At 44.4% G+C, this 24,119-nt stretch overlaps 1 protein-coding gene across 1 annotated transcript in view; it reads left to right on the top strand.

Annotated features, from left to right (window-relative positions):
• The window catches only part of LOC138782175 (follistatin-related protein 4-like), a 584,758-nt gene that overhangs the window by 434,733 nt on the left and 125,906 nt on the right, over positions 1-24,119 (top strand). Inside the window, exon 4 of the mRNA XM_069956808.1 lies at positions 5,268-5,458. Within this exon, the coding sequence (XP_069812909.1) occupies positions 5,268-5,458 (191 nt within the window). The remainder of the gene's footprint in view (positions 1-5,267; positions 5,459-24,119) is intronic.

The raw sequence follows: 24,119 nt of genomic DNA, 5'->3' as shown, positions 1-24,119 counted from the left end.
TTATTACGAAGGGTGTAACCAATAGCAACACCCGTGGTGGGACACCACACATGGCCCTATACATCATTCATTCAAGACAGTGCAGTCGTCCTGTCCTCTTTGCAGAAAAGCACCCCTAAAGTTTGATATTTTCACCCCCATGCTTCATGGCTGGGACTGTGTTCTAGGGGTTACACTCATCCTTCCTCTTTGTACATTCTTACCTGGCCTCACTCCAGCGACATCATCTTCAGGGTGGTCACTGTGGTCACTCATCACCTGCCAGAGGGCTCGGCATGGCAGCAGCTGTTCTGCATTAAAAGTTATGTTGAGAGGCAAGTGTACCTGCCAGTCAGTATGTTCTGCCACATGTTTTCTGCTGGAGGATCAGGACAGGGCAGTTTCTAGGTAATTTTGACTACAGGGCGAATCTTGATAAAAGTGCCCCCCCCACACACACACACACACATACACACTACGCCATTCGCCCCGCCCCAACACACACACACACACTATCAACACACACCTAACCCCCCCACACACACACTATGCCCCCTGACCCCCCTCCTCCACACACTATCCCCCCTGACCCCCCCTCCTCCACACACTATCCCCCCTAACCCCCTCTCCTCCACACACTATCCCCCCTAACCCCCCTCCTCCACACACTATCCCCCCTAACCCCCCTCCTCCACACACTATCCCCCCTAACCCCCCTCCTCCACACACTATCCCCCCTAACCCCCTCTCCTCCACACACTATCCCCCCTAACCCCCCCTCCTCCACACACTATCCCCCCTAACCCCCCTTCTCCACACACTATCCCCCCTGACCCCCCTTCTCCACACACTATCCCCCCTGAACCCCCCTCCTCCACACACTATCCCCCCTGACCCCCCCTACTCCACACACTATCCCCCTGACCCCCCTTCTCCACACACTATCCCCCTGCCCCCCGTTCTCCACACACTATCCCCCCTGACCCCCTCTTCTCCACACACTATACCCCCTAACCCCCCTCCTCCACACACTATCCCCCCTGAACCCCCCCTTCTCCACACTATCCCCCCTGAACCCCCCCTTCTCCACACACTATCCCCCCTGAACCCCCCCTTCTCCACACACTATCCGCCCTAACCCCCCCTCCTCCACACACTATCCCCCCTAACTACCCCTCCTCCACACACTATCCCCCCTGACCCCCCCCACTCCACACACTATCCCCTTGACCCCCCTACTCCACACACTATCCCCTTGACCCCCCTTCTCCACACACTATACCCCCTGACCCCCCCTTCTCCACACACTATCCCCCCTGACCCCCCCTTCTCCACACACTATACCCCCTAACCCCCCTCCTCCACACACTATCCCCCCTAACTACCCCTCCTCCACACACTATCCCCCCTGACCCCCCCTACTCCACACACTATCCCCCTGACCCCCCTTCTCCACACACTATCCCCCCTGACCCCCCCTTCTCCACACACTATCCCCCCTGCCCCCCCTTCTCCACACACTATACCCCTAACCCCCCTCCTCCACACACTATCCCCCCTAACCCCCCTCCTCCACACACTATACTCCTGACCCCCCTCCTCCACACACTATCCCCCTGCCCCCCCCTACTCCACACACTATCCCCCTGACCCCCCCTCCTCCACACACTATCCCCCTGACCCCCCCTCCTCCACATACTATACTCCTGACCCCCCCTTCTCCACACACTATACCCCCTAACCCCCCCTCCTCCACACACTATACCCCCCTAACCCCCCCTCCTCCACACACTATACCCCTGACCCCCCCCTCCTCCACACACTATACTCCCTGACCCCCCTTCTCCACACACAATCCCTCGGACCCCCCACCCCCCTCCACACACTATCCCTCTGACCCCCCCCTTCCTCCTAACACATACACACTACCCCACTTCATATTACATAGATGGCTGCCTTCTCACCTCTCAGATGAGTGCTGCAGCGGTAGTAGTGCGCATCGCCCGGCATCTCCCCCCCCCCCCCCCGGTCTGTCAGATCCCGTCCGCAGCTGCCGCGACCGTGCTCATGTGACTTGCCCCGGCCGTCCCTGCGCCTCACCTACTGCCCGCACTCCTGCAATCAGCGCAGAGCGGGAGCGTGGGGCCACTGCGGCCAATCATTGTGTTTGCCACGGAGTGCGGGCAGTAGGTGAGGCGCAGGGACGTCCGGTGCAAGTCACATGAGCATGGTCGCGGCAGCTGCGGACGGGATTGTCGCTCACATGAGCGTCCCGTGCCGCTCATCTGACAGACCGGGGGGCAAGATGATGGGCGGCCGGGTGACGGTCTGGGTGTGGGGGCGCTATCCAACCCAGGCTGTGTGAGGTCCCAGGGGAGCCACCAGCGCCCCCTAACTCTCGGCGCCCAAAGAAAAATGCCCCGGTTTGCCGAAAAAACGCCAAACCCCCTGCCTGCTGTGCTTTGAAAGACTGGCAAAAAGCTGCAAAAAAAAAAAAAACCCGCTGTGTGTAAGGCAAATAATAAACTTCCATTGACTCCTAGCTCACATCTGCCCACTGGCATTTAAGGGGGGGGGGGGGGGGGCGATAGGACGTTTTTACTAAAAATCAGTAATTCAGTATTTTGGAGCTACAGTACAATTAAAAGTTTCATTAATCTTGTCGTGATACTGCAATAGTATAACCAGGTTCATCAATAAAATACAGCACCTTCTATTGTCATGTGTATATTGTTGATTGTTAAAAATAGTCAATGACTTTCCACAGAGAGATTTATCTTAAAGATTTTTGAACCCAAAGCCAGGAATGGATATCTCAGAGGAAAAATCTCAGTCTTTCCTTTATGACCTGTTCTCTGTTTATAGTCTGTTCCTGGCTTTAGCTTCAAAGATCTGTCAGATAAATCTCTCTGTGTAAAGGCCCCCTAAAGGTTCTTAAAGTCATTGACCATTTTTAACAATTTTGGATTGGTGGCATTACAATAGAAGGCGTACCCTGAGATGTTACATGTTTAGTTTAGGTGTTATAAAGTGGTTTAAAGATTACGTTCCTAAGGAATAAGCTTTTTGTCTTATTTATACAATTTTAATGGCTCATTAAATTTCTACATCCCCTTCTACATCCCCTTTACATTTATGAATCTGTCAGCTATAATTCATGTTCCAAACTACTGACACTGTTAGATAGTTAGCTCAAGGAGACACATGTCTTGTGCTTCCAGAATTTCTCTCTATGTGCTTCCAGAATTTAGAAAAATGTTTTTATTAAATAGTAAGATGACTCTAAGAGGGTTTCCTGAGCTTCTGAAATGCACCAAGCTGTAACTTCTCCTTACTTCCCTGGCATAAATGGCCCTGCTTGGAACTCAGCATCCAGGTGTCAATCGAGCAGGGAGGGGAGAGAGGAGGCATTTCAGCTGGCAGTAGTGATGAGCGAATACTGTTCGATCGAATAGATATTCGATTGAATAGTAAGGTATTCAATAGTATCAAATATTATCGAATAGTACACAGAATATTCGAGAAATATTTGATAAGCCTTCTTATCCCTGCGGTGTCATTGTGGACTTGGTGAACTTCTAAGTGGCCGAATAGATGTTTTTTAATAATCGAATACTTGTTCCCATAGACTTTAATGGGATTGAAAATTCGATCAAATAGGAGAATATCAGGGAGATATGTGTACGAATATCGAATATTTGAATATTTCACTATTCGCTCATCACTAGCTGGCAGTTGTTCAGGAGCTTCCTTGTACCGGGAAATAAAAACATTTATCTACAACCTGAAAGCACAGACAGATACATGAAAGTTGCCATGTGTCCTAACTTCTATCTAACAGTGTCAGCCATTTGGAACAAACTTTTTTCATATGTACTGTATGTAGGTTCACCTGTAATAGTTTACCCATAACCTCTACCTATTCACAGATTCAAAAATAAAAATTTTTACAATTTTGTTCAGATTTAAGCTATGTTCACACTATGCATGAACAATGACCTTTGTTGCAGTGAAAATTGCATTGATTTCAATTCACTAAGGCTGGAAATAAATGATGACCGTTAATTGACGACCGAAATAAAATTCCATGACTGGTATTCAAGACAATGGCAGGTGTTGACTTTGATTTCACTGATTTTAATTGCAAACAATGGCTATTCTAAAATTTTTTGTGTGTGAATGTAGCCGTGTCAGTTATTCAAGGTGTATGGCCACCTTTGGGAGGGGCATGGCTTTGACAGCCCTGCAGTACCCATAACTAATATTGCTAGCAGAAGGGCCCATGTCGCCACCTTACTTAATATATAAACACAAAAGTATAAATGTATTTATTTTAATTACTGTATTTTCTGACATATAGGATGACTTTTTAACCCCAAAACTTCTGCCCAGAAGTCAGGGGTCGTCATATACGCCCAAAATGGTCACCGTATAATGTGTGGGAAACTCAAAAATGGCCGCATTCCACTGTATGCAGCGACTGCTATAAAAAAAAACAATTCAATGTAACCCGTTCCTGGCAGCCGCGTGTCTCCCCTCATGTTCCCACTGCAGGCAGCATGATGCAGAAACACTGCCTGCGCCGGACGTCTCCAAAGCTCTCCTGGGTAGCCAAGCATCTCATCGGAGAAGCTCAAAGACGCTTGGCTGCCAGGAGTGCTTCGGAAGAATGGCAGAGGCTTCGGGGACTTAGCCGCCAAGCTGGGGAGAGCTTCGGGGAACTCTGGTGCAGGCAGTCTCTCTGCATCACACTGCCTGTGCAGAGAACATGAGGGGAGAAGTGTGGCTGCCAGGAGAAGCTGCTGGACACGGGTGACAGGAGAGTTCATAGTTTTTTTTTTCAGTGGGGGCCCTGCAGCCAGGGGGAGTCGGGTGGTGGGGGGATTCCTGCCTCCTGCTTCAGTTAACCCCTCCCTGATTGCAGCAGGCCTCCAACTGGTAAACCCTGCTGTGGTCAGGCAGGGGTTATCATTTTCCGGCATAAGAGACAAACACCTGAAAATCTTCTTAAAAGTCAGGGGTCGTCTTGTACGCCCAGTTGTCTTATACGCTAGAAATTACAATAACTTATATTACAAGGTAAAGCATAAATCTATATTTTTTTTAAAAGTCCATTGTCTTTCACAATTATGATAATGTATGCACAAAGAAGAAAGCTAATGCACCAAGGTACAGGAAGAATTATCTCCAGTAGTAAGCTACCCAGCTCTAGGTTAGTCTGATGTTAGTAATGATGTTCATGACAAAAAACTTGATTTCAGAGCTCAATAAGTTTTTTTGTCTTTTAGGCGACGCCTGCACCATGGCTGACTACAACCGGCTCAAGAATATTCTTCTTGATCTTCAGGCTAATCGGAAAAAACTAAAAAATAGCCCCCTAGGAGACAGCATTTCTCAGAAACGAGCACTCGTAGAAGATATATTTAACTATTTGGATATAAACAATGATGGGCATCTAGACAGTTTTGAACTGGCTCAGGTGGGTATAAAGTTGATTGAAATTTGAATTATTAAAGGAATCACATTTTTCATTCAAATTATACATTGATTATAACACTGTAAAATTGTGAGAAAAACTGTTTCCAATTGCCTTCTAACAAGAAAGAAGAAAGATGCTTTATGCCTCGAATGGCGAACACTACTTTTTTTAAACGCTTTGGGAGGGAAAATATTGTATCTAAGAACATGTTAAACTGCTCTGCAATCAAAAGTGCTTCCTTCTTCCCTACTATATTGATTGAGAGCATGTCTCAAAGTCTCCATGCTCTCTGAATACACATATTTAGCAAACGTATTTTGCATTAAAATGATACAAGGCAATATGACCAGTATCCCAACAAATCATTTTAATATTCAGGCCACATTTAAAGAGGCTTTCTGTTTTATCTTGTTTTTGTTCTTCAATTCCCAATTCAGCGATTCAAGCTAGAGATTTCAGAAAATGTTGTAATCATAGGAGAACAGGTCTGTTTTGATTTTGTACCTACTGCTTCTATTAAGTTCATGTATAAGTATGCATACCATGCATTTTTGGCCTAGAATCGTTTTCCAGTCTTGAAAGGCTTCACTTACACATTGTGCACTAAACTTTAGCGAAACAAAATACATTTCGCAATTAATTGAATCGTGCCCTTGTTAAAGGTCATCCATAAAAGCTGGCAGAGCAATACTTGCCTTGGTGTATTTTGTATTTCATTGTGGTTGCCAATATTCTGAAAAGACTTGAGAAAAAGGAAGGGAGTTGTTTCATGCATACCTTTTAGTGGCAGTTATTCCATTCAGTTTTTAGAGGGGAATACATTTTTGGATTTAGCGCCAAAAGCTTTTACAAAAACTGCATTGGCATAAAAAATGCTGAACGTAAAGCCTCCCTTTTTTTTTTTAATTAATCTTTATTTAAAAAAAAAAAAATCATTTCCTTTTTTTCCATAATTATATCACGAAATCACAATAATTAATGTTAATGGAATGGAAACCTAAGACTGGTTTCACACTGTGTTTGTTTTTGCAGTCCATTTTTTTCCATCCATTTTATGTAAAAAATTGATGTATTTGTGTGCATCCTTTTTGATCCATTTTTATGTTGACTTCCATTATTAAAAAAGGATCTAAATGGATCGATTCGCTTCGTTCCTGCTATAGATTAGCTCATCTCATCCACGTTTTTTGTGTACGCTAAAAAGAGGATGCTTTTTGATCCATTTTTTTATCCTTTTTTTTATGTAAGTTAATGCAAAAACGAATCAAAACAGATGCACACAAATACATCCGTTTTTTGCATGTCAGGTTACATCTTCAGTAGAGATGAGCGACTGCTAATACTAAAATGCTTGACTGCTCGTTACTCAAGTTGAGTGTTTTCAAATGCTCCAGTGCTTGATTCGAGGAACAATGGGAGACTCAAGCATTTTTTCAAGGGCCTCCTATTTGGCAGAGGGGAAGGTGTCTGGTGCACCTGAAAACCTCAGAAAGAGATACCACTGAAGTGGAATGGGAACAGCAGGAGCAGCATGCATAGACACTGAGTATGTGTACACTCATCCCCTGGTACCAAGCAATGGCTCTTCCCCGCTCAACTTCAGGGCTGCTAAATTGCACACCTAGTCAGATGCTGCTCATCACGCCTTGGAGTTGATGGCCTGCTCTGCGGAAAGAGTCCTTTCTAAACAGGTAGGAGGAGGAGGCACTCCTGGCAGCATACCAAGGACAGTGATGAGAAGCCGCCCTCATTGACCCTGGGCACATTGCAATTTTGGCCATTTGCAGGAGTGATGACTGGTGGCTGGCTACACTGGTAGACCCTCGGTTTCGGCACAAAACACAGAAAAAGGATGCCAAACTGGGGTTCTACCGTAAGTAACTGTGCAGTCACTTGGACACAAAGTACCATCACGACCAGACTTCCCCAATAACACTTCTTCTTCAGTGGACCCTATGTGCTTCACTCCCATGACTGCTAGTGGAGATATCAGGTACAGCAGCAGTAGCCAATGTAGTTTATTCAGTCTGCAGTCACTCTTGAGCGACTTTATGAATCTCTCGACCTGCAGTAGCAGAAACACCAATTGGTGTTGCATTTGGATTCGCCTCCAACTAGAGGTGAGAGAACTGACTTCCTGAACCGAGATTCAAGAACAAATCAAATTTTTCTAAAGATAATCCAGAAGTTCATCCAAAATGGTGGCCGCACATATTACATTATATTACAGCAAAAGTGCAGGTTAGAGAAATTATCTATAATCCCTTGCAGCTGGGCAATGAACTGAAAGGCACTTCCCTGAAATGTCACACTTTCTCCTTCACTATACAGTATACTGTATAAATGTATAGTGAAGGAGAAAGTATAAGGTTGTGGGTAACCCCTTGAACCGAGACTTTGGATTTAATGTATTGTATGTGCCACTGCAAGTTTGGACAGGGTTCATACAAACTTTTAAAAAATTAGTTCCCAATTATTATTATTTTTAAGTGGATTTCTGAGCTTTCTGAGTGGATCTTTTCATCACTGATTTTTTTATGGTGTAGGATGTACTTGTAATAGATGGATCAGATTCAAAGGTGGGGTTTTATTTTTTATTTTTATGATTTTTTTTTCATATGCAAGATATAATTGATTCTAACAAACTTCTTGTGTTAGGAAATGTGTTATGGAGAAGGGTAGCAAATATATCAGATCTTTCACTGAAAATGTTGGTGTTGGCACCAATGAAACAGACTTAATTTACAAAATGTGACGTATTGCAAAGTTCCCAGCTGTGTCTCAGGGCCCTCCTGGAATTATATTTTCACATTATGTGAATGTGCAGCTAAAGAAGAGACGGCTTTTCCATAGGCACATTTGGAGACGCCTAAGAATTGAAAAATGTGAAGGTTACAAAATGAAAGGTTTTAGAAACACAAGTTTGATGTAAACATCAAGCAGATGTCTGCAGATGTTCATTAAAGGGAACCAATCACGCCGAAATTGCCCCCATTGATAAGGAAGCGTGCTGGTACATCAGCCAGCACGCTTCCCAAACATCCCCCTGTCCCCTCTGTCCCCTCTTTTGTTAGCCCGTAATCTTACTTTTGCGATGTCCCGCGCCGTATGCTAATCAGCCCTAAGTAGTCCGGGTGGGCTGAACTAGTCAAGGTGGGCTGTACTAGTCACGGGCCTGGGCGCTGTAATCACGCCCAGAGGGGCGTGATTCAAAGACCTTCGCTCCACCGACGTCATCTCTGGCCCGCGTTCACGTCGGCGGCGCGCCGCGTCTTTCGCATGCCGCGCATGCGCAGTACGGCGGGAGAAGACGCTGACGTACTGCGCGTGCGCGGCGTGCGGAAGACGTTAGCGGCGCTTGCGTTCCAACGCCGACGTCTTCCGCACGACGCGCACGCACAGTACGTCAGCGTCTTCTCCCGCCGTACTGCGCATGCGCGGCATGCGAAAGACGCGGCGCGCCGCCGACGTGAACGCGGGCCAGAGATGACGTCGGTGGAGCGAAGGTCTTTGAATCACGCCCCTCTGGGCGTGATTACAGCGCCCAGGCCCGTGACTAGTACAGCCCACCTTGACTAGTTCAGCCCACCCGGACTACTTAGGGCTGATTAGCATACGGCGCGGGACATCGCAAAAGTAAGATTACGGGCTAACAAAAGAGGGGACAGAGGGGACAGGGGGATGTTTGGGAAGCGTGCTGGCTGATGTACCAGCACGCTTCCTTATCAATGGGGGCAATTTCGGCGTGATTGGTTCCCTTTAACTGAGTTGGTAAAAACCACAGGATTTATTACTACAAACCAAATAATAATTGCAATTCTAAACAGTCATGTACTATGGTATCATTTACAAATTATTAACAATCTTATTATCTTTTTTTTATTACCATACAGCACACATGTTGACAGTAATTGGTATATCAACTCTCTGTAGCATTTCCAAGCCCCAATTACCTTTTTCTTGATCATTTATATTATACATAGAGCATCACATGCTTAACCCCCTCCCTCCGCTGCACTGTAAATTAATGTCGCTGCAGCTTATTCCCGAGGCAGCAGCATCTATAGGGCTTCAGACAGCGATCTCTTAGACTGGGTTCACACAGCGTTTTTACAATCCGTTTTCTTGCATTTGTGTGCATCCGTTTTGATTCATTTTTCCATTGACTTCCATTATAAAAAAAAGGATGAAAAACGGATGGAAAAAAAACGGATGCATTTGTGTGCAACCATTTTGATCTGTTTTTCCATTGACTTCCATTATAAAGAAACAGATTATAACGGATCAGTTTTTTTTTTTTTAACGGACACAAAAGTGTAGTGTCAACACTACTTTTGTGTCCATTAAAAGAAACTGATCCATTTTGATCCGTTTTTTTTTTTTTTTTTTTTTATAATGGAAGTCAATGGAAAAACAGATCAAAACAGATGCACACAAATGCATCCGTTTTTCATCCGTTTTTTTTTTTTTTTTGCAAAAAACAGATGAGGATAAGAGATTGCAAAAATGCAGTGTGAACCCAGCCTTGCTCTACAAAGGGAGAATTCTCTGTCTGGTAACCAATGGGGCTCTGCGATGTGATCACAGAGTCCCAATAGTAGCCATGGAAACCAGAAGACTCAGGCTTCCAGTGTCCTGGAAGGGAGTGTCCTGGAAGGGAGGGAGGTAAGGCCGGCGCACAGCTGCAAGCTCTGCCCCCTCCCCTCTCTCCCCTGCTGCTCCCCAGAGGGGAGGGGGCAGACATAGGGACTTTAGCTTATGGGTTCATTATCCCATAAGCTGAAATCCCAAAACCATCTGGGCATTGAGGCATCAATGACCCATGGTTGTGAAAGGTTTTAACTATGGTCTGTTAAGAAAGGCTCCGTTACAGGCATTCCACGCCCATGTTCTGTATGGAACACGGAACGTGTGAATGTAGCCTAAAATTGTAGCCTTAAATGCATGGGAACTAGCAACGTATGTGTTAAGAAAGCCTTACTGTTTTTTTATGTGTTCTTCCATCGAACAGTGCTGAAGTTTTGCAAAATTGTTGCCACAACATTAGTTCAATTTGTGGACATGACCAGCACAGGGTTTACCTGGGCAAGTGTCGGGGCCCAGAGAGGGAGATGGCCTCGGTGCTCTAATGTTCAACCAGCTCGCTGTAGTGCAGGGTAAGCAGGCTGAACATCAGAAGACAGAAAAGGAGCAGGACCAATCAGCGTCATTTACAGAGAGAGAGAAAGAGGTGAAGGACCTGATCACATGATCTTTAGGTCCTTAACCTTAAAGTATGGAGATCAGCTTGACAGGAAGATAGAAAATTTAGCTGTAAGTCCTGTGTGTGTCTGTCAGTCAGTAATGTGTGTCTGTGTCAGTAAGTGTCCGTGTTAATTATCTTTGTGTGTCAGTGTGTCAGCAAATGTCTTTGTCAGTAATATGTGTGTCAGTCAGGGTCTGTGTCAGTAATGCGCGTTTGTGTATGTTAGTGTTAAGTGAAGTTTTAAGTGATTGTGCATAGTGTGTGGCTGATGGGTGCATAGTGGATAGGTGAATGAGGAAGATGTCACCCCAGGGCCCGCAAAAACCTGGAGCCGTCCCTAAACACAACCTGTGGCCCAATTTATGCTTTTTTATACATATTTTATTTAGGGTATAAACCCACACACCGTATATGCAGCGTATTTACAGCAAACTCGCAGCAAAATCGCAGCAGATTAGATCTAAATAACTGAACACAGCATCAAATCTGTACCAACAAATCTGCTGCGTATTTGTTGCATATCTGCTGCATATACGGTGTGTGGGTTTATACCCTTAAAGAAATTAAACCCCCCCTTCCCTGTATCTCTTAAATTGACCGGATTAAGGTTTTTTTTATTCCATTCTCTAAAACCGGGGTTGTGTTGTCCTTGTGGAAATAATGGAGAGAGCCAAAGGGGGAAATGTTTAGAGAGGGAAATAGGGAGATTGTGCAGTTTCCTTTCTGCTTTCCAGGTGACGATCATATCTCTAGAAATAACATTATGCTTTAATTGGCTCTGTATTTCAGAGAGTTTGTAGTGTCCACGGATGCGCCAAAAAAGATTCCAAATGGAAGTGGGCGCATGCGCGCAGCTCGACAGTGAGGATGCACCTCATGTGAGCTCCGCCCCGTCTGTGACTATTCCGGCTTCCTTTAGTGCTGTTTCACAGCTCCTCAGCATCTCACCCATTCCCACCGACTGGGGAACATGTCTAGAAGAAGCAAGAAGACAAAGGAACCCTTACCGCACCGGCTATCACAGTCAATTCCTGATATCTTTAGGACCATGCAGGCCTCACAAGAGGGAGCGGGCACCATCTTGGACACGCTGAGGGCCTTGGCGGAGGGGGACGACGAGGAGAACCCTTCAGACCCTCTGGATGGACCGATGCTGTTCCGGTCCATCAAGCAGCTTTTCAGGCAAGAACTGCAGAAAGTCCTTGCTGAATTTACTACACAGGTCCAGGAACTGGGCCAGAGGGTCTCTGACGCAGAACATAAGATAGATGAGATTGCTGACACCCTAAAAGCAGACCACCTGGACTTTAACGAATACAACGAATGCTTGGATCTTATGGAACTAAAACTGGAGGACCTTGAAAACGGCGAATATCCGTATACGGGGATTGCCTGAATCATACACCAATCTTAAAGGTACCGTGACTACTTTGTTCCGGTCGTTGCTCCCCTCCTCCCTGCCTGAAATGTTGCGGCTAGATAGAATCCACAGGGCCCCTAATAAGCCACGCAACGCTGATGTCCCACGGGATGTAATCCTGAAGCTACATTACCCTGAGCAAAGGGACCCTATAATGGCGGCAGCCAGGAATCTTGACCCTTTGCCGGGCCTCCCTCCCACGATGCAACTCTACACTGACCTGGCACCTTCCACCCTTGAAAGGAGACGCCAGCTACGCCCTATCACCATGGCACTGATCAAAAATAATGTGAAATATCGTTGGGGCTTTCCTTTTTCTTTGAAGTTTACAATTAACAATCACACATATGCAGTGCGCACTCTGCACGACGCGCGCGAAGTGCTGAAGAAGGAGGACATACTGTGGGACGACTCTGACCGCCTCCATTACCACAGAGACAGTGACGACCCATGCGTTCCTGGTCCGCAGTGAAGACGCCTTCCAGAAGACAAGCTGCCCAAGTGGGCGAGGACGCTGCATTTCCATGAGCCTTCCTTTATAAGTTATAGTTATGAGGTTCCTATTGTGCATTTTATGTGCCTAACCCAGTTCTGGTGGAGATCGGTACTCTAGCCGGTCACAGCCGGTTAACCATGTTGCCTACCATACCTTTTGGGTATGTCTGGATTAGGCTGGTTAGTCCTCGGATTGCCAGCCCTTCTGGTACTTCTTGTTTTTTTGTTTGTAAGTTTATCTGTTAGTTTTGTTCTTCGTTTGTTCTCCTCTGTTTTGTTTGCCTTTGTTTGTACCGTGTCGTGTCTCATATTTGTTCAGTGTTTTGGGACAGATTGGGATCCTGCCATTAATAGTTGGGGAGCTGGCTGTGTCAGTCGACTGGCACTACCTTTTTGCACTATTCCCAACCTACTGCATGTGTAGAGTACTGTATCATAATGTGAGGGGATTTATTTCCCCGGTTAAGCGTAAAAAGGCATTCCGGGACTACCTTAAGCATACCCCCGACGTCATTGCTCTCCAGGAATGTCATTTGACATCTCATTCCCTTCCTAAGTATTTCCACCCCCAGTACTCTAAGGTCCACATAGCCCCGTATCTTACTTAAACCAGGGGAGTCATGTTCCTTATCCGTAATTCTTTTCCCTTTACCTTGCAAAAATAAATCATAGACCCGGAGGGTCGTTTTTTAGTGCTGCTGGGCACGGTATATGGGAAGCAACTCTGTCTGGTTAACTCGTATGCCCCTACAGATGTTCCGCTAACCTTTTTTGCAAGAATGTGTACACTTATTTTTGGTTTACAGTATGATTTATTGATTTGGGCTGGTGACTTTAACATGGTCTACAATGGCAAATTGGACAGGTCCAACGACGCTCCCCTGTGCCCTACTGGTGCCCAGCAGCGTCTTTTGACCTCATCCTTTTCAAATCTAGGGGTGGCGGATGTGTGGAGGGAACATAATGGTACTGCTAGAGGTTACACCTATTTCTCGCCTACTCATCATCATTATACCAGGATTGATTGGGTTCTAACTTCCACATCCGCACTCCCTGCACTCTTATATGCAAGACATGTCCTCTTTGTTTGGTCGGATCATGACATAGTGTTGGCTGAATTTGACTTTGTTGGCAAACTATCTACGCCCTTTAAATGGAGGCTTAATGAATCCCTTCTGACGAATCCCCAGTGACGTCAGCAGCTTCAGGAAGATCTTATGTCATATTTCAGGGCCAATGCTGTGTCATCGTCTGACCCTTGTTGGGTTTGATTGGCCTACAAGGCATATATGAGGGGTAGACTGATGTCCTTAGCCACTGGGGTAAAGAGGGACCGCAACAGGGCCCAGGCCACATTGGAAAATAAGCTTTTGAGGCTATCCATTGCACACCAGCGTAACCCTACCATTTATTTAGCTAAAGCTATGACAGATGTTAAGTTGCAGCTTGATGCAGTTCTCACCCATAGGACAGAAAAAGCGGTACGTTGGACGCAAGCTACGTATTATAAATGGGCCAATAAACCAGATAGACTCTTGGCTAGGATGTTAGCCCAGAAACAGGGGATAAATTGTGTGCATAAACTTCAGGTACGTCCGGGGCTCTATACGTCTCACCCTGACCGCATTTAAAGTATTTTCCACTCTTTCTATTCTTCTCTCTATGCTAACCCCTCCTCTCCTTCTGACCCCACAATTAAGCATTTTCTAGAATCCCTCCCCCTTCCATCTATATCCTCAGAAGAGAAATCCCTCCTCAATCGCCCTATTACAGAAGAGGAAGTAACAGAGGCGATTCGTCGCCTGAAACTGGGAAAAGCGCCTGGCCCTGACAGGTTTTCAGCAATGTATTATAAAAAATTCCTTCTCCACATTGTCCGCCCCCTAACCCTATTCTACAACTCCCTCCCTGACCGCCCATCTGTTCCCCCTGAATTCTTGGATGCTCTGATTACTCTTATTCCCAAACCCAATAAGGATCCCACCCTATCCACTAACTATAGGCCCATCTCCCTAATAAACCTTGATGCTAAACTACTCACTTCTATCCTTTCCTCCCGCCTTAACCCTCTCCTTCCCCAATTAACTTGTAATGACCAGGTAGGGTTCATCCCAGGGAGGCAGGCCCGGACAATATCCGTAAAGTTCTAGATATTATTAACTGGTCCAACGCCTCTACAACGTCGTTGATGTTACTGGCGCTTGATATAGAAAAAGCGTTTGATAGCTCCTCCTGGGCCTTCCTCTTTGGGGTTTTGAGCCGCATGGGGTTTGGAGGCTCATTTGTTCATATCTTACGTTTACCCTACTCCACCCCCTCAGCGTTTCTTAAGCTCCCCTCCTCTTCTGCTACCTCTATTCCCATTGAGCGGGACACTCGCCAGGGTTGCCCACTTACACCAGCCCTCTTTGCACTGGCAATGGAACCCCTGGTGACTGCCATCCGCATTAACCCCGACATTAGAGGGGTTAACATTGCCTCCCATACATATAAGTTGCATTTGTTTGCAGATGACTCTTTAATCACCTTGACCCAGCCCTTAGTCTCCCTCCCAAATTTGTTCAGTACTCTGACTGATTTTGAAAGGGTCTCAGGGCTTCGTATCAATCAAACCAAATCAGACACTCTCTATTGCAACATTCCTCTGTCCCAACAAAAACTCATTTCTCTGAACTTCGGCTTTCAACCCTCCTCCCGGTTACTTCCCTACCTAGGAATAAAACTTACCAACACTTTATCTACTCTATACGCTGCTAACTATCCTTCTCTTTACTCTGCTATAAGGGCAGACCTCCACAAGTGGAACCTGCCTCATCTTTCATGGCTTGGCAGGATAAATGCGGTGAGGATGGTGATTTTGCCCAAGGTGCTATATTATTTCAGATGTCTACCGATCCCTCTGGCCCGTCCGGACCTGATAAGCCTACAGAAAGATATCTTTCGCTTTATTTGGAATGGCCGCAAGCCTCGTATTGCTGCGAAGGTCATGTTTGTACATAAGAGGTCTGGAGGCCTATCAGTACCTAACCTTTATAATTATTATTTGGCGGCAAGGCTAGCACAACTAATGTTAATCAATGCAACCGAGGGCTGTCCTCAGTGGGCCCAACTAGAAACAGATCTAATAGCCCTCTATACATTACCCGCCCTCATGTGGTCCCCTTTGCCCACTCTCCCTCGGCTTCATGCCTCGGCTCAAATAGTCCTACATTCTTTGGCCCTATGGCGTAGGGTGCGGTTCAAGAAAAATTTGCAGTCCCCAGTTTCGCCCTTACTGCCCCTGATAGGGAACCCTTCCTTTCCCCCTGGTCTGTCCCCCCTTATGTTTCAGTAATGAATCAAAAATAAGTTTTCTAGGCTCCACGACTTTTTGATAAGGAAACGTTTGTACACAAGGGAGGCCTTTGTGGCTCACTCCCATATGCCTTCATCTGAACTGTTTAGGGCCAACCAGGTCTTCTCGTATTTTACTGACATATTGCCCAGATCTACAGAGATCTGGTTGATAGATTTTGAACGGCATGCGCTTTACACCCCTTCTAGGACGGGTATGCTATCTCTTCTCTATTCTATGCTTAATCAACTGACGATGGGTGTTAAACTGCCCTATATGGCACAATGGGAAGCTGAACTCCATATATCTCTATCCCCTCTCCAATGGAAAACGAGCAGTGAAACTCTTAGTAGGGGTAGCTGGCAGGTCTCCCTGACAGAGACTGCGCTTAAGATCTTGCACAGAGCGTACTATGTCCCTGCTAGGCTTCATACCATGTACCCAGACGTTTCCCCACTGTGCTTTAGGGGAGGTATAGCTGATAGCACCATGCACCATATTTGGTGGTCGTGCCCAATTGCCCATACATTTTGGGTATCAGAAATAAGGGTAATTTCAGATGTTATTGGGCGAAATTATCCAGTGACCCCACAAGCCTGTCTCTTTGGCGTTAGGCCATCCAAAATGCTGAACCAATTGTTTAAATTATCGCAGTTCATCCTCCTGGCGGCACGTATCCACTTGGCTGCTAGCTGGAAACAATTGCATTTGTTTTTGGATAAAGTTATAGCCAGAGTGAATGACATTATGCTTTCTGAAAAAATAGCGGCGTGGGGACACGGTGGCCCTTTACGAGATAATCTGGTCCCCTTGGTTTACTTCCTCATATGTCACGGATGTTTCCTACTACATTTCCATGTGATCCCCAATCGCCTTTTCCCCTCTCCACACGACATGTATTATTTGTTTTGTATGTATACACGACACGGTACCTGGAATATCTTTACTGTTATGTTACTTTTGTGATTTTTTCTGAAAGTTGGCCATGTAGGCCTCTGATTGCTGTATTTGCTTTTCTGGCTTCTAAATAAACTTAATGGGTGTAAAATTTAGACTGGTGCAAACTGCTCACAGCAACCAATCACAGCTCAGCTTTCCTTTCAGCACTGCCTAAAGCTGAGCTGTGATTGGTTGCTGTGGGTAGTTTGCACCAGTCTCAATTTTACACCCTTTGATAAATCTCCCCCAATATGTTTGACACTAAAAAGATTCCAAAAGGAGGTTAAAAAAGTAGGATGTGTAGTCAATCCAACCTCTAACATGTTAAAAGAAAGCCGCTAGATTACATAACCTGATGTTGTGGACCGTATTGAGGTCTCCCCTTATAATAAGTTGTGGTTCTACATCACTTAGAATAAAGTTCTAAGTTTGAGTTCAAAATGATTTTAGTCTTTTTGTGGTTTTGGACGCCCGACATTACAATGATGGCTATCCGAACATTATTCTAACTTAGGTGGACTGATTGCCCTTTAGGTGTGTCTTTAATTGAAAACTGCATTGAATTCAATTGTACAGATGGTGAAAGTTCAGTGAAAAAAGAAAAACTGTGTGAACAACTAAAAGATAACTGTGCTCAGCCAATCGCGGCTAAGCAACTGGTGACACAGCATAGGGGGGGCGGCATGAGGGATGGATGGAGCAGTTTGGCCGGCCTCCCGAACATGACGTCATTGTCCCAAGATGGCGGACGGGGGTCGACACAAATGCGGAAAGTATAATGCACCAACACTTCCGGGTCGAGCGTGGGTGGGTGGGGAACACGGGGAAGGGGGCCATTCACATACATAGCACACATTACAAAGTTGTATAACTTTGTAATGTGTGTTATTTTGTGAATTAATGATTAGCGCCACACTACCCCTTCAAGGAGGGGAACACAATACCTTAACTTTCTAGGTGGTTATCCTCATACACCTAGGAAGCAGAGGAGGTTGAATGGAGGGATACCCTGAGAGGAACCCATGACTTTTCTTTTGTGAGACTCATACCAGGTATTACAAAGATGCAAAAGAACATTATGACTTTGTGGTAGCGGAAAATACAATACTAGAACATACAAAATGAAATCCGTACAACATATATACTGCAATAAACTAAAAGTATAGAAAAATACCTTAAAAGGTAATTAGAAGTACCTGACTGTTTATACCCTCCTACAGTGTAGCATTTCTCCATCTAATTTTGGAACAATGCAATACTGTTTGATAATCCAAATATGGCTGTACGTTCCACTTTAAAACGTATACATTATCACGGTGGGAGGTAGTATCCGTTATTTGCATAGTTCAGCCCACTCACCCCTGTTCGTCCACTACACAAAGATGCAAGAGTTACATCAGCCCCCACTGATACATGGCTATGTGTTCAATTTTGGAACATATGGGGCATTGCAGAGATATCTGGTATCTGTCCACTACATAGTTGAGTTCATATATTCCTGCTTTTCTGAATTTCCAGTCACAAGCGACATGGCCTCTCCTTGTATACTTTTATCTTTCTGCGGTTGATTTCGCTGTTATTTTATGATGCGTTCCACTGTGGAACATGCTGACATAGTCTTTAGCGCACATGAGCAACCTTGGCCATTTCCGACTAGAGCACTGCCCTCCTCACATATTTAAACGGAGTTATAGCGGCACAACTTCAGAAACCGTACACAAAGTGCAGCGTCCTTGTAGCACACCCTCATGTCATGTCAGACACAGTATGTAATTACTTTATTTGCGGCCATTGTTCCCTAGTAGAGTGAAAGCATACAATAGAGGTAATTTATTTTAATGTTACATAGCAATGTGCAATCCACTAACTTCTACTAATCTCAAACGTCATGACCAAGTGATGTAATGGCATATCTTCACTCTAAGGGAGAATAATAATAATAATAATAATAATAATACATACATACATACACATTTGGGGTTATCATTATCAGATCATTCTTATAAATATTTCTCTAATAACTGTAAAATATTATTACCGCTGGTATTGCGCTGGAAAGCAATCATGATGTTTTTAATGTGGCACTATTGTATTACTATACTACTATCCTGGCTCGGTAATCTATTGCTTTCGGCTGCAGCAACCGAGAGCAATAGAACACCTATCTAATTGATCTATGCAGTATAGATGATAGTAGTAATACTAGGAGTCCCCCAGGGACTTAGTAGTTAGTGTGTTAAAAAAACACACTAACTAATTAACAATATTAATCAAAAATATTAATAAAAAAAAAATCTCCTCCCCTAATAAAACACAAAACCTTCCCAAATTAAAAAAATTGTGGGTTTTTTTTGCAATTTCACCACACATTTAATTTTTTTCTGGTTTTGCAGCATACTTTTTGCAAAAATTAAGCCTGTCATTGCAAAGTACAATTAGTTGCGCAAAAAATAAGGACTCATATGGGTCTCTAGGCGAAAAAATGCGAGCGCTATAGCCTTTTAAGCACAAGGAGGAAAGAACAAAAGCGCAAAAATGGAAAATTGGTCCATTAAGGGGTTAAGGACCCTGTGGGTTCAAAGCGCGATGGTCTTTTATGTGAACACAAATAAAGAATTTGAATTGTTTTAGAGCTGAAGAGAATCAGTCTTCTTTCTTCATAATGTGAACCCCGAAGTTCAAGAACATCTCTTATGTGCTCAGGAGGCATAATTTCAGATTGCAAATTACAAAAACAAAATAAAGAGGGTAAAGGGTATAGGCAAGAAAATAAGGCTTAACCTCTCTCATAGGAGAGATACTGTAGGGCAATCAAGCCTCAGTTACTTTGTGTGAAATTATAATGTAGGTCGGCTCTCCAACTCTGTATAAGAAAGGTGGCAGGTCATTGCTATAGAAAAAGAGGGTAGAGGGAGGTAAGAGGGAAAGTAAAGGGTAGGGATAGGGAGGAGAGAGGTTACGGAGAAAGTTGTAAATTAAATCGGTAGGGATGAAAACTGTGAAACAGATGAGAGAGAAACATATGGTTTCTTTGGGGACTTATAGATATGACTGGGGCTCCTCCAGAGTCCAGTGATAGTCAATAAAGGATACTAGATCATGTGTCACAGATTGGCCAGAGGCTAGCTGTAATAGCCCTATTTCACGGAACGATTATCGTTCATCGACTCGCTCCAACGACCGCTCGTTAACGCGCACTTAACGATTTTTTTAAGGGAACGATAACACATAATACATGTAGGAACGTGAACGATATCTGTAGTGTAACGATTTTTTGCGGTCGTTACATCGTTACATGGTCGTTTAAAACGTGGGGAAATGTAGGTAGACATTTCAAGAAAGACTGAAAGATTTTTTATTCAACGAAAAGATTAGCGAATTATTGTTGAAAGACCAACGATTTTTTTTCGACATGTTGAAAAAAATAGTGAACGACTCAACGTCGATTTTGCTGTTGTCGTTCGCTCGTTTACAGCTATTCCACAGAACGAATATCGTTAACGAGCGGGCGTTTGAACGATTTTATGAACGATAATCGTGGAATAGGGCCTTAAGATGAAGTAAAGTCCCTAGTAGATCTTCACTCCATGTCCTCCAGAGTAGAGGTGAGGCTGTTCGGAACAACGTCTCTTGTTCTTGTCTGCAGACGAGGGTGATGGATCCTTCAGGCTGTCAAAGGGGGATAAAGCATCATCAGGAGTTTGGTGGGTAGTAGTGGAGCCTTCTGAGTTGAATACCTACAAGGTGGCTGGGAAAAGGAGACCAAAACAAAACTGGTGCAGCACAAGCATTGAGAATTTATTTTGTCTATTTTGTCAAGTAGCGCTGCTGTTATTCTCATGTATTGTTGCAGCTTGGCCTTAGCAATGACTAATTCATCCTCCACTATGCTCAATCATTCTTCCAGCTCATATATCTGTATGTTGGAGAGGGACTTTATGATAGTTGTATCCAGGAAACCTTAAAGGAGAAGTCTGGTGAAAATTTTTATTAAAGTATTGTACAGCTCTGGGAGTTGGGTCGTGACATCACCATTTTATTTAGGAAGTGAAGCCGTGTGCATATTGCAATTGCAATTGCACCAAGTGTATATTGGTGATTTGTATAATTTTTGGGGGGTAATAAAACACTTTAATAAAAATTTTCACCAGACTACTCCTTTAATGTCAGGTGCTAGAGGCTGATGCTGTGGCTTCCCGCCATACTGTACAAACTTCTCCATGCTCTCGGAGGTGAGTGGAGATTGCTGGATGAGTCAGGGTAGCCTGAGTGATGGATGATGAACACAGTGCTAGTAAAACGTGTGGGTCACTGCCGGAGCTCCTTCACACTGCTGCCACATGTGCATGCTGGAACTGGGAGGCTCCACCATTCATGCTTTTGTACTTAAGATCAGTATTAATTCTGTATTTTGTGTGCGTGCTGGTAACTGAATTCTTTGCAGTTTAAGGCTGGGTTCACACGCTGTAACTGTGCGGCTGTATTTTTTATGCGGCTGTAAATGTGCGGGTGAAACTACTGCCGTGGGAAAAAATAGACATGCGGCTCAAAACATACGGTCATTTACTAGGAAATCTGGTTCAACTAAAAATAACAAATAAAATCTTAAGAAAGTGATGCAAACACCTCTGGATGCATCTGGGAAAGCAGGGAAACAGTTTACATGAATTGCTATTATCGGGGTTTGCGATCCTCTGCACTATAGCCGATGTCTCTCATGGTTAATATATTGAATTAATAAAACACATTTTCTTTGTAATAAAGTCCCTTTTATTGTTCAATAATTAAATGTAAACGATTCCATCATTTTGCAATTAAATATACTGTTAAAATAAATATATATATAAATAAATGTATATTTATATATATATTTATTTTTTGACAGTATATTTAATTGCACAATGATGGATTCGTTAGAATTAAATTATTGACCAACGAAACTGAATTTATTTAAACGAAAATGTGTTTTCTTAATTAAATATTAATTAGTATAGGAAGCTCTATAAGCCGTTAATTCATATGCCGGCAATAGAGCATTCTGTACTAATCATCACTTAACTTTAATGAAAACATCAAATGTTTCTTCTAATTATGTTATGACAATAGCATTATTAGAAAAAACATTTAGAATTATATGTGCGCTCAGCTGATTGGCTGTTCGGCTGAGCGCACATATAATGAGCCGGTCCGCAGTACAGTGACTTCATTGTGCTGCGGACCAGCGAAGAGGACACATCGGGGTGAGTATAGAGCTCTCCCCACCCCCTCCCCGGCACTGCACCCCTCCCAGCAAGGAAGGGGGGTCACTTAACCCCTTCCTTGCTGGGATGGGTGCAGTCTGACATCAGTCTGGCCCCCAGGGGCATAAGGGGGATGCAATACATCCTCCCTTAACCCCTTGGGGGTCAGACTGTAAGCAGCGATCTGTAAAGATGCTGCATACTGTAAGGAGCACAACACCGCTCACAATGATGGGTGTTGTGCTCCTGTTTGTGTGTTTTTTGTGTGTTTCTCCCTTTTTGTTTTTCAGATATCGGTATCCTGTGGATTACGTCAGATTCCATGGACTACGTCGATGACCAGCGTTTTTTTAATGTTTTTTTTAATAAAATGGTCAATGAGGGGTGTGGGGGTGTTTTTATTTGAATTAAAAAATTTGTAAACTTGTGTCTTGTCTTTATTTCTTTACTTTATAGACTTAGTAGTGGAAGCCGTCTAATAGACGGAATCCATTACTAAGTTGGGGCCTAGTGTTAGCCAGTATAAAATGGCTAACACTAACCCCCTATTATTACCCCAGTACCCAATGCCACCAGGGGTACTGGGAAGAGCCGGGTGCCAGTGGTCCCGGAGCGTCAAAATTGGCGCTCCTGGACCGGGCGGCAGCAGGCTGGTAAGATTTAGGCTGGGAAGGGCCTAAAACAATGGCTCTTCCCACCCTGGTGTTACCAGGCTGCTGTCGTTTGGTTTTTAACCCGGCTGGTTATAAAAATAGGGGGGACCCTAGGCGTTTTTTTTTTAAATAAATAAATAATTTAAAAAAAACGCATAGGGTCCCCCCTATTTTTATAACCAGCCGGGTTAAAAACCAAACGACAGCAGCCTGGTAACACCAGGGTGGGAAGAGCCATTGGTTTAGGCCCTCCCCAGCCTAAATCTTACCAGCCTGCTGCCGCCCGGTCCAGGAGCGCCAATATTGACGCTCCGGGACCACTGGCACCCGGCTCTTCCCAGTACCCCTGGTGGCATTGGGTACTGGGGTAATAATAGGGGGTTAGTGTTAGCCATTTTATACCGGCTAACACTAGGCCCCAACTTAGTAATGGATTCCGTCTATTAGACGGCTTCCACTACTAAGTCTATAAAGTAAAGAAATAAAGACAAGACACAAGTTTACAAATTTTTTTATTCAAATAAAAACACCCCCACACCCCTCATTGACCATTTTATTAAAAAAAATTCAAAGAACAACCGCTGGTCATCGACGTAGTCCATGGAATCCGACGTAATCCCCAGGATACCGATATCTGAAAAACAAAAAGGGAGAAACACACAAAAAACACACAAACAGGAGCACAACACCCATCATTGTGAGCGGTGTTGTGCTCCTTACAGTATGCAGCATCTTTACAGATCGCTGCTTACAGTCTGACCCCCAAGGGGTTAAGGGAGGATGTATTGCATCCCCCTTAACCCCCTGGGGGCCAGACTGATGTCAGACTGCACCCATCCCAGCAAGGAAGGGGTTAAGTGACCCCCCTTCCTTGCTGGGAGGGGTGCAGTGCTGGGGAGGGATTGGGGAGAGCTCTATACTCACCCCGATGTGTCCTCTTCGCTGGTCCGCAGCACAATGAAGTCACTGTACTGCGGACCGGCTCATTATATGTGCGCTCAGCCGAACAGCCAATCAGCTGAGCGCACATATAATTCTAAATGTTTCTTCTAATAATGCTATTGTCATAACATAATTAGAGGAAACATTTGATGTTTTCATTAAAGTAAAGTGATGATTAGTACAGAATGCTCTATTGCCGGCATATGAATTAACGGCTTATAGAGCTTCCTGTACTAATTAATATTTAATTAAGAAAACACATTTTCGTTGAAATAAATTCAGTTTCGTTGGTCAATAATTTAATTTAATTCTAACGAATCCATCATTGTGCAATTCAATATACTGTCAAAAAATAAATATATAGATAAATATACATTTATTTATATATCTATT

The sequence above is a fragment of the Dendropsophus ebraccatus genome, chromosome 1 (assembly GCF_027789765.1).
Source record: "Dendropsophus ebraccatus isolate aDenEbr1 chromosome 1, aDenEbr1.pat, whole genome shotgun sequence".
NCBI classification, from domain to species: domain Eukaryota; kingdom Metazoa; phylum Chordata; class Amphibia; order Anura; family Hylidae; genus Dendropsophus; species Dendropsophus ebraccatus.
This window is presented reverse-complemented; position numbering and strand designations above follow the sequence as displayed.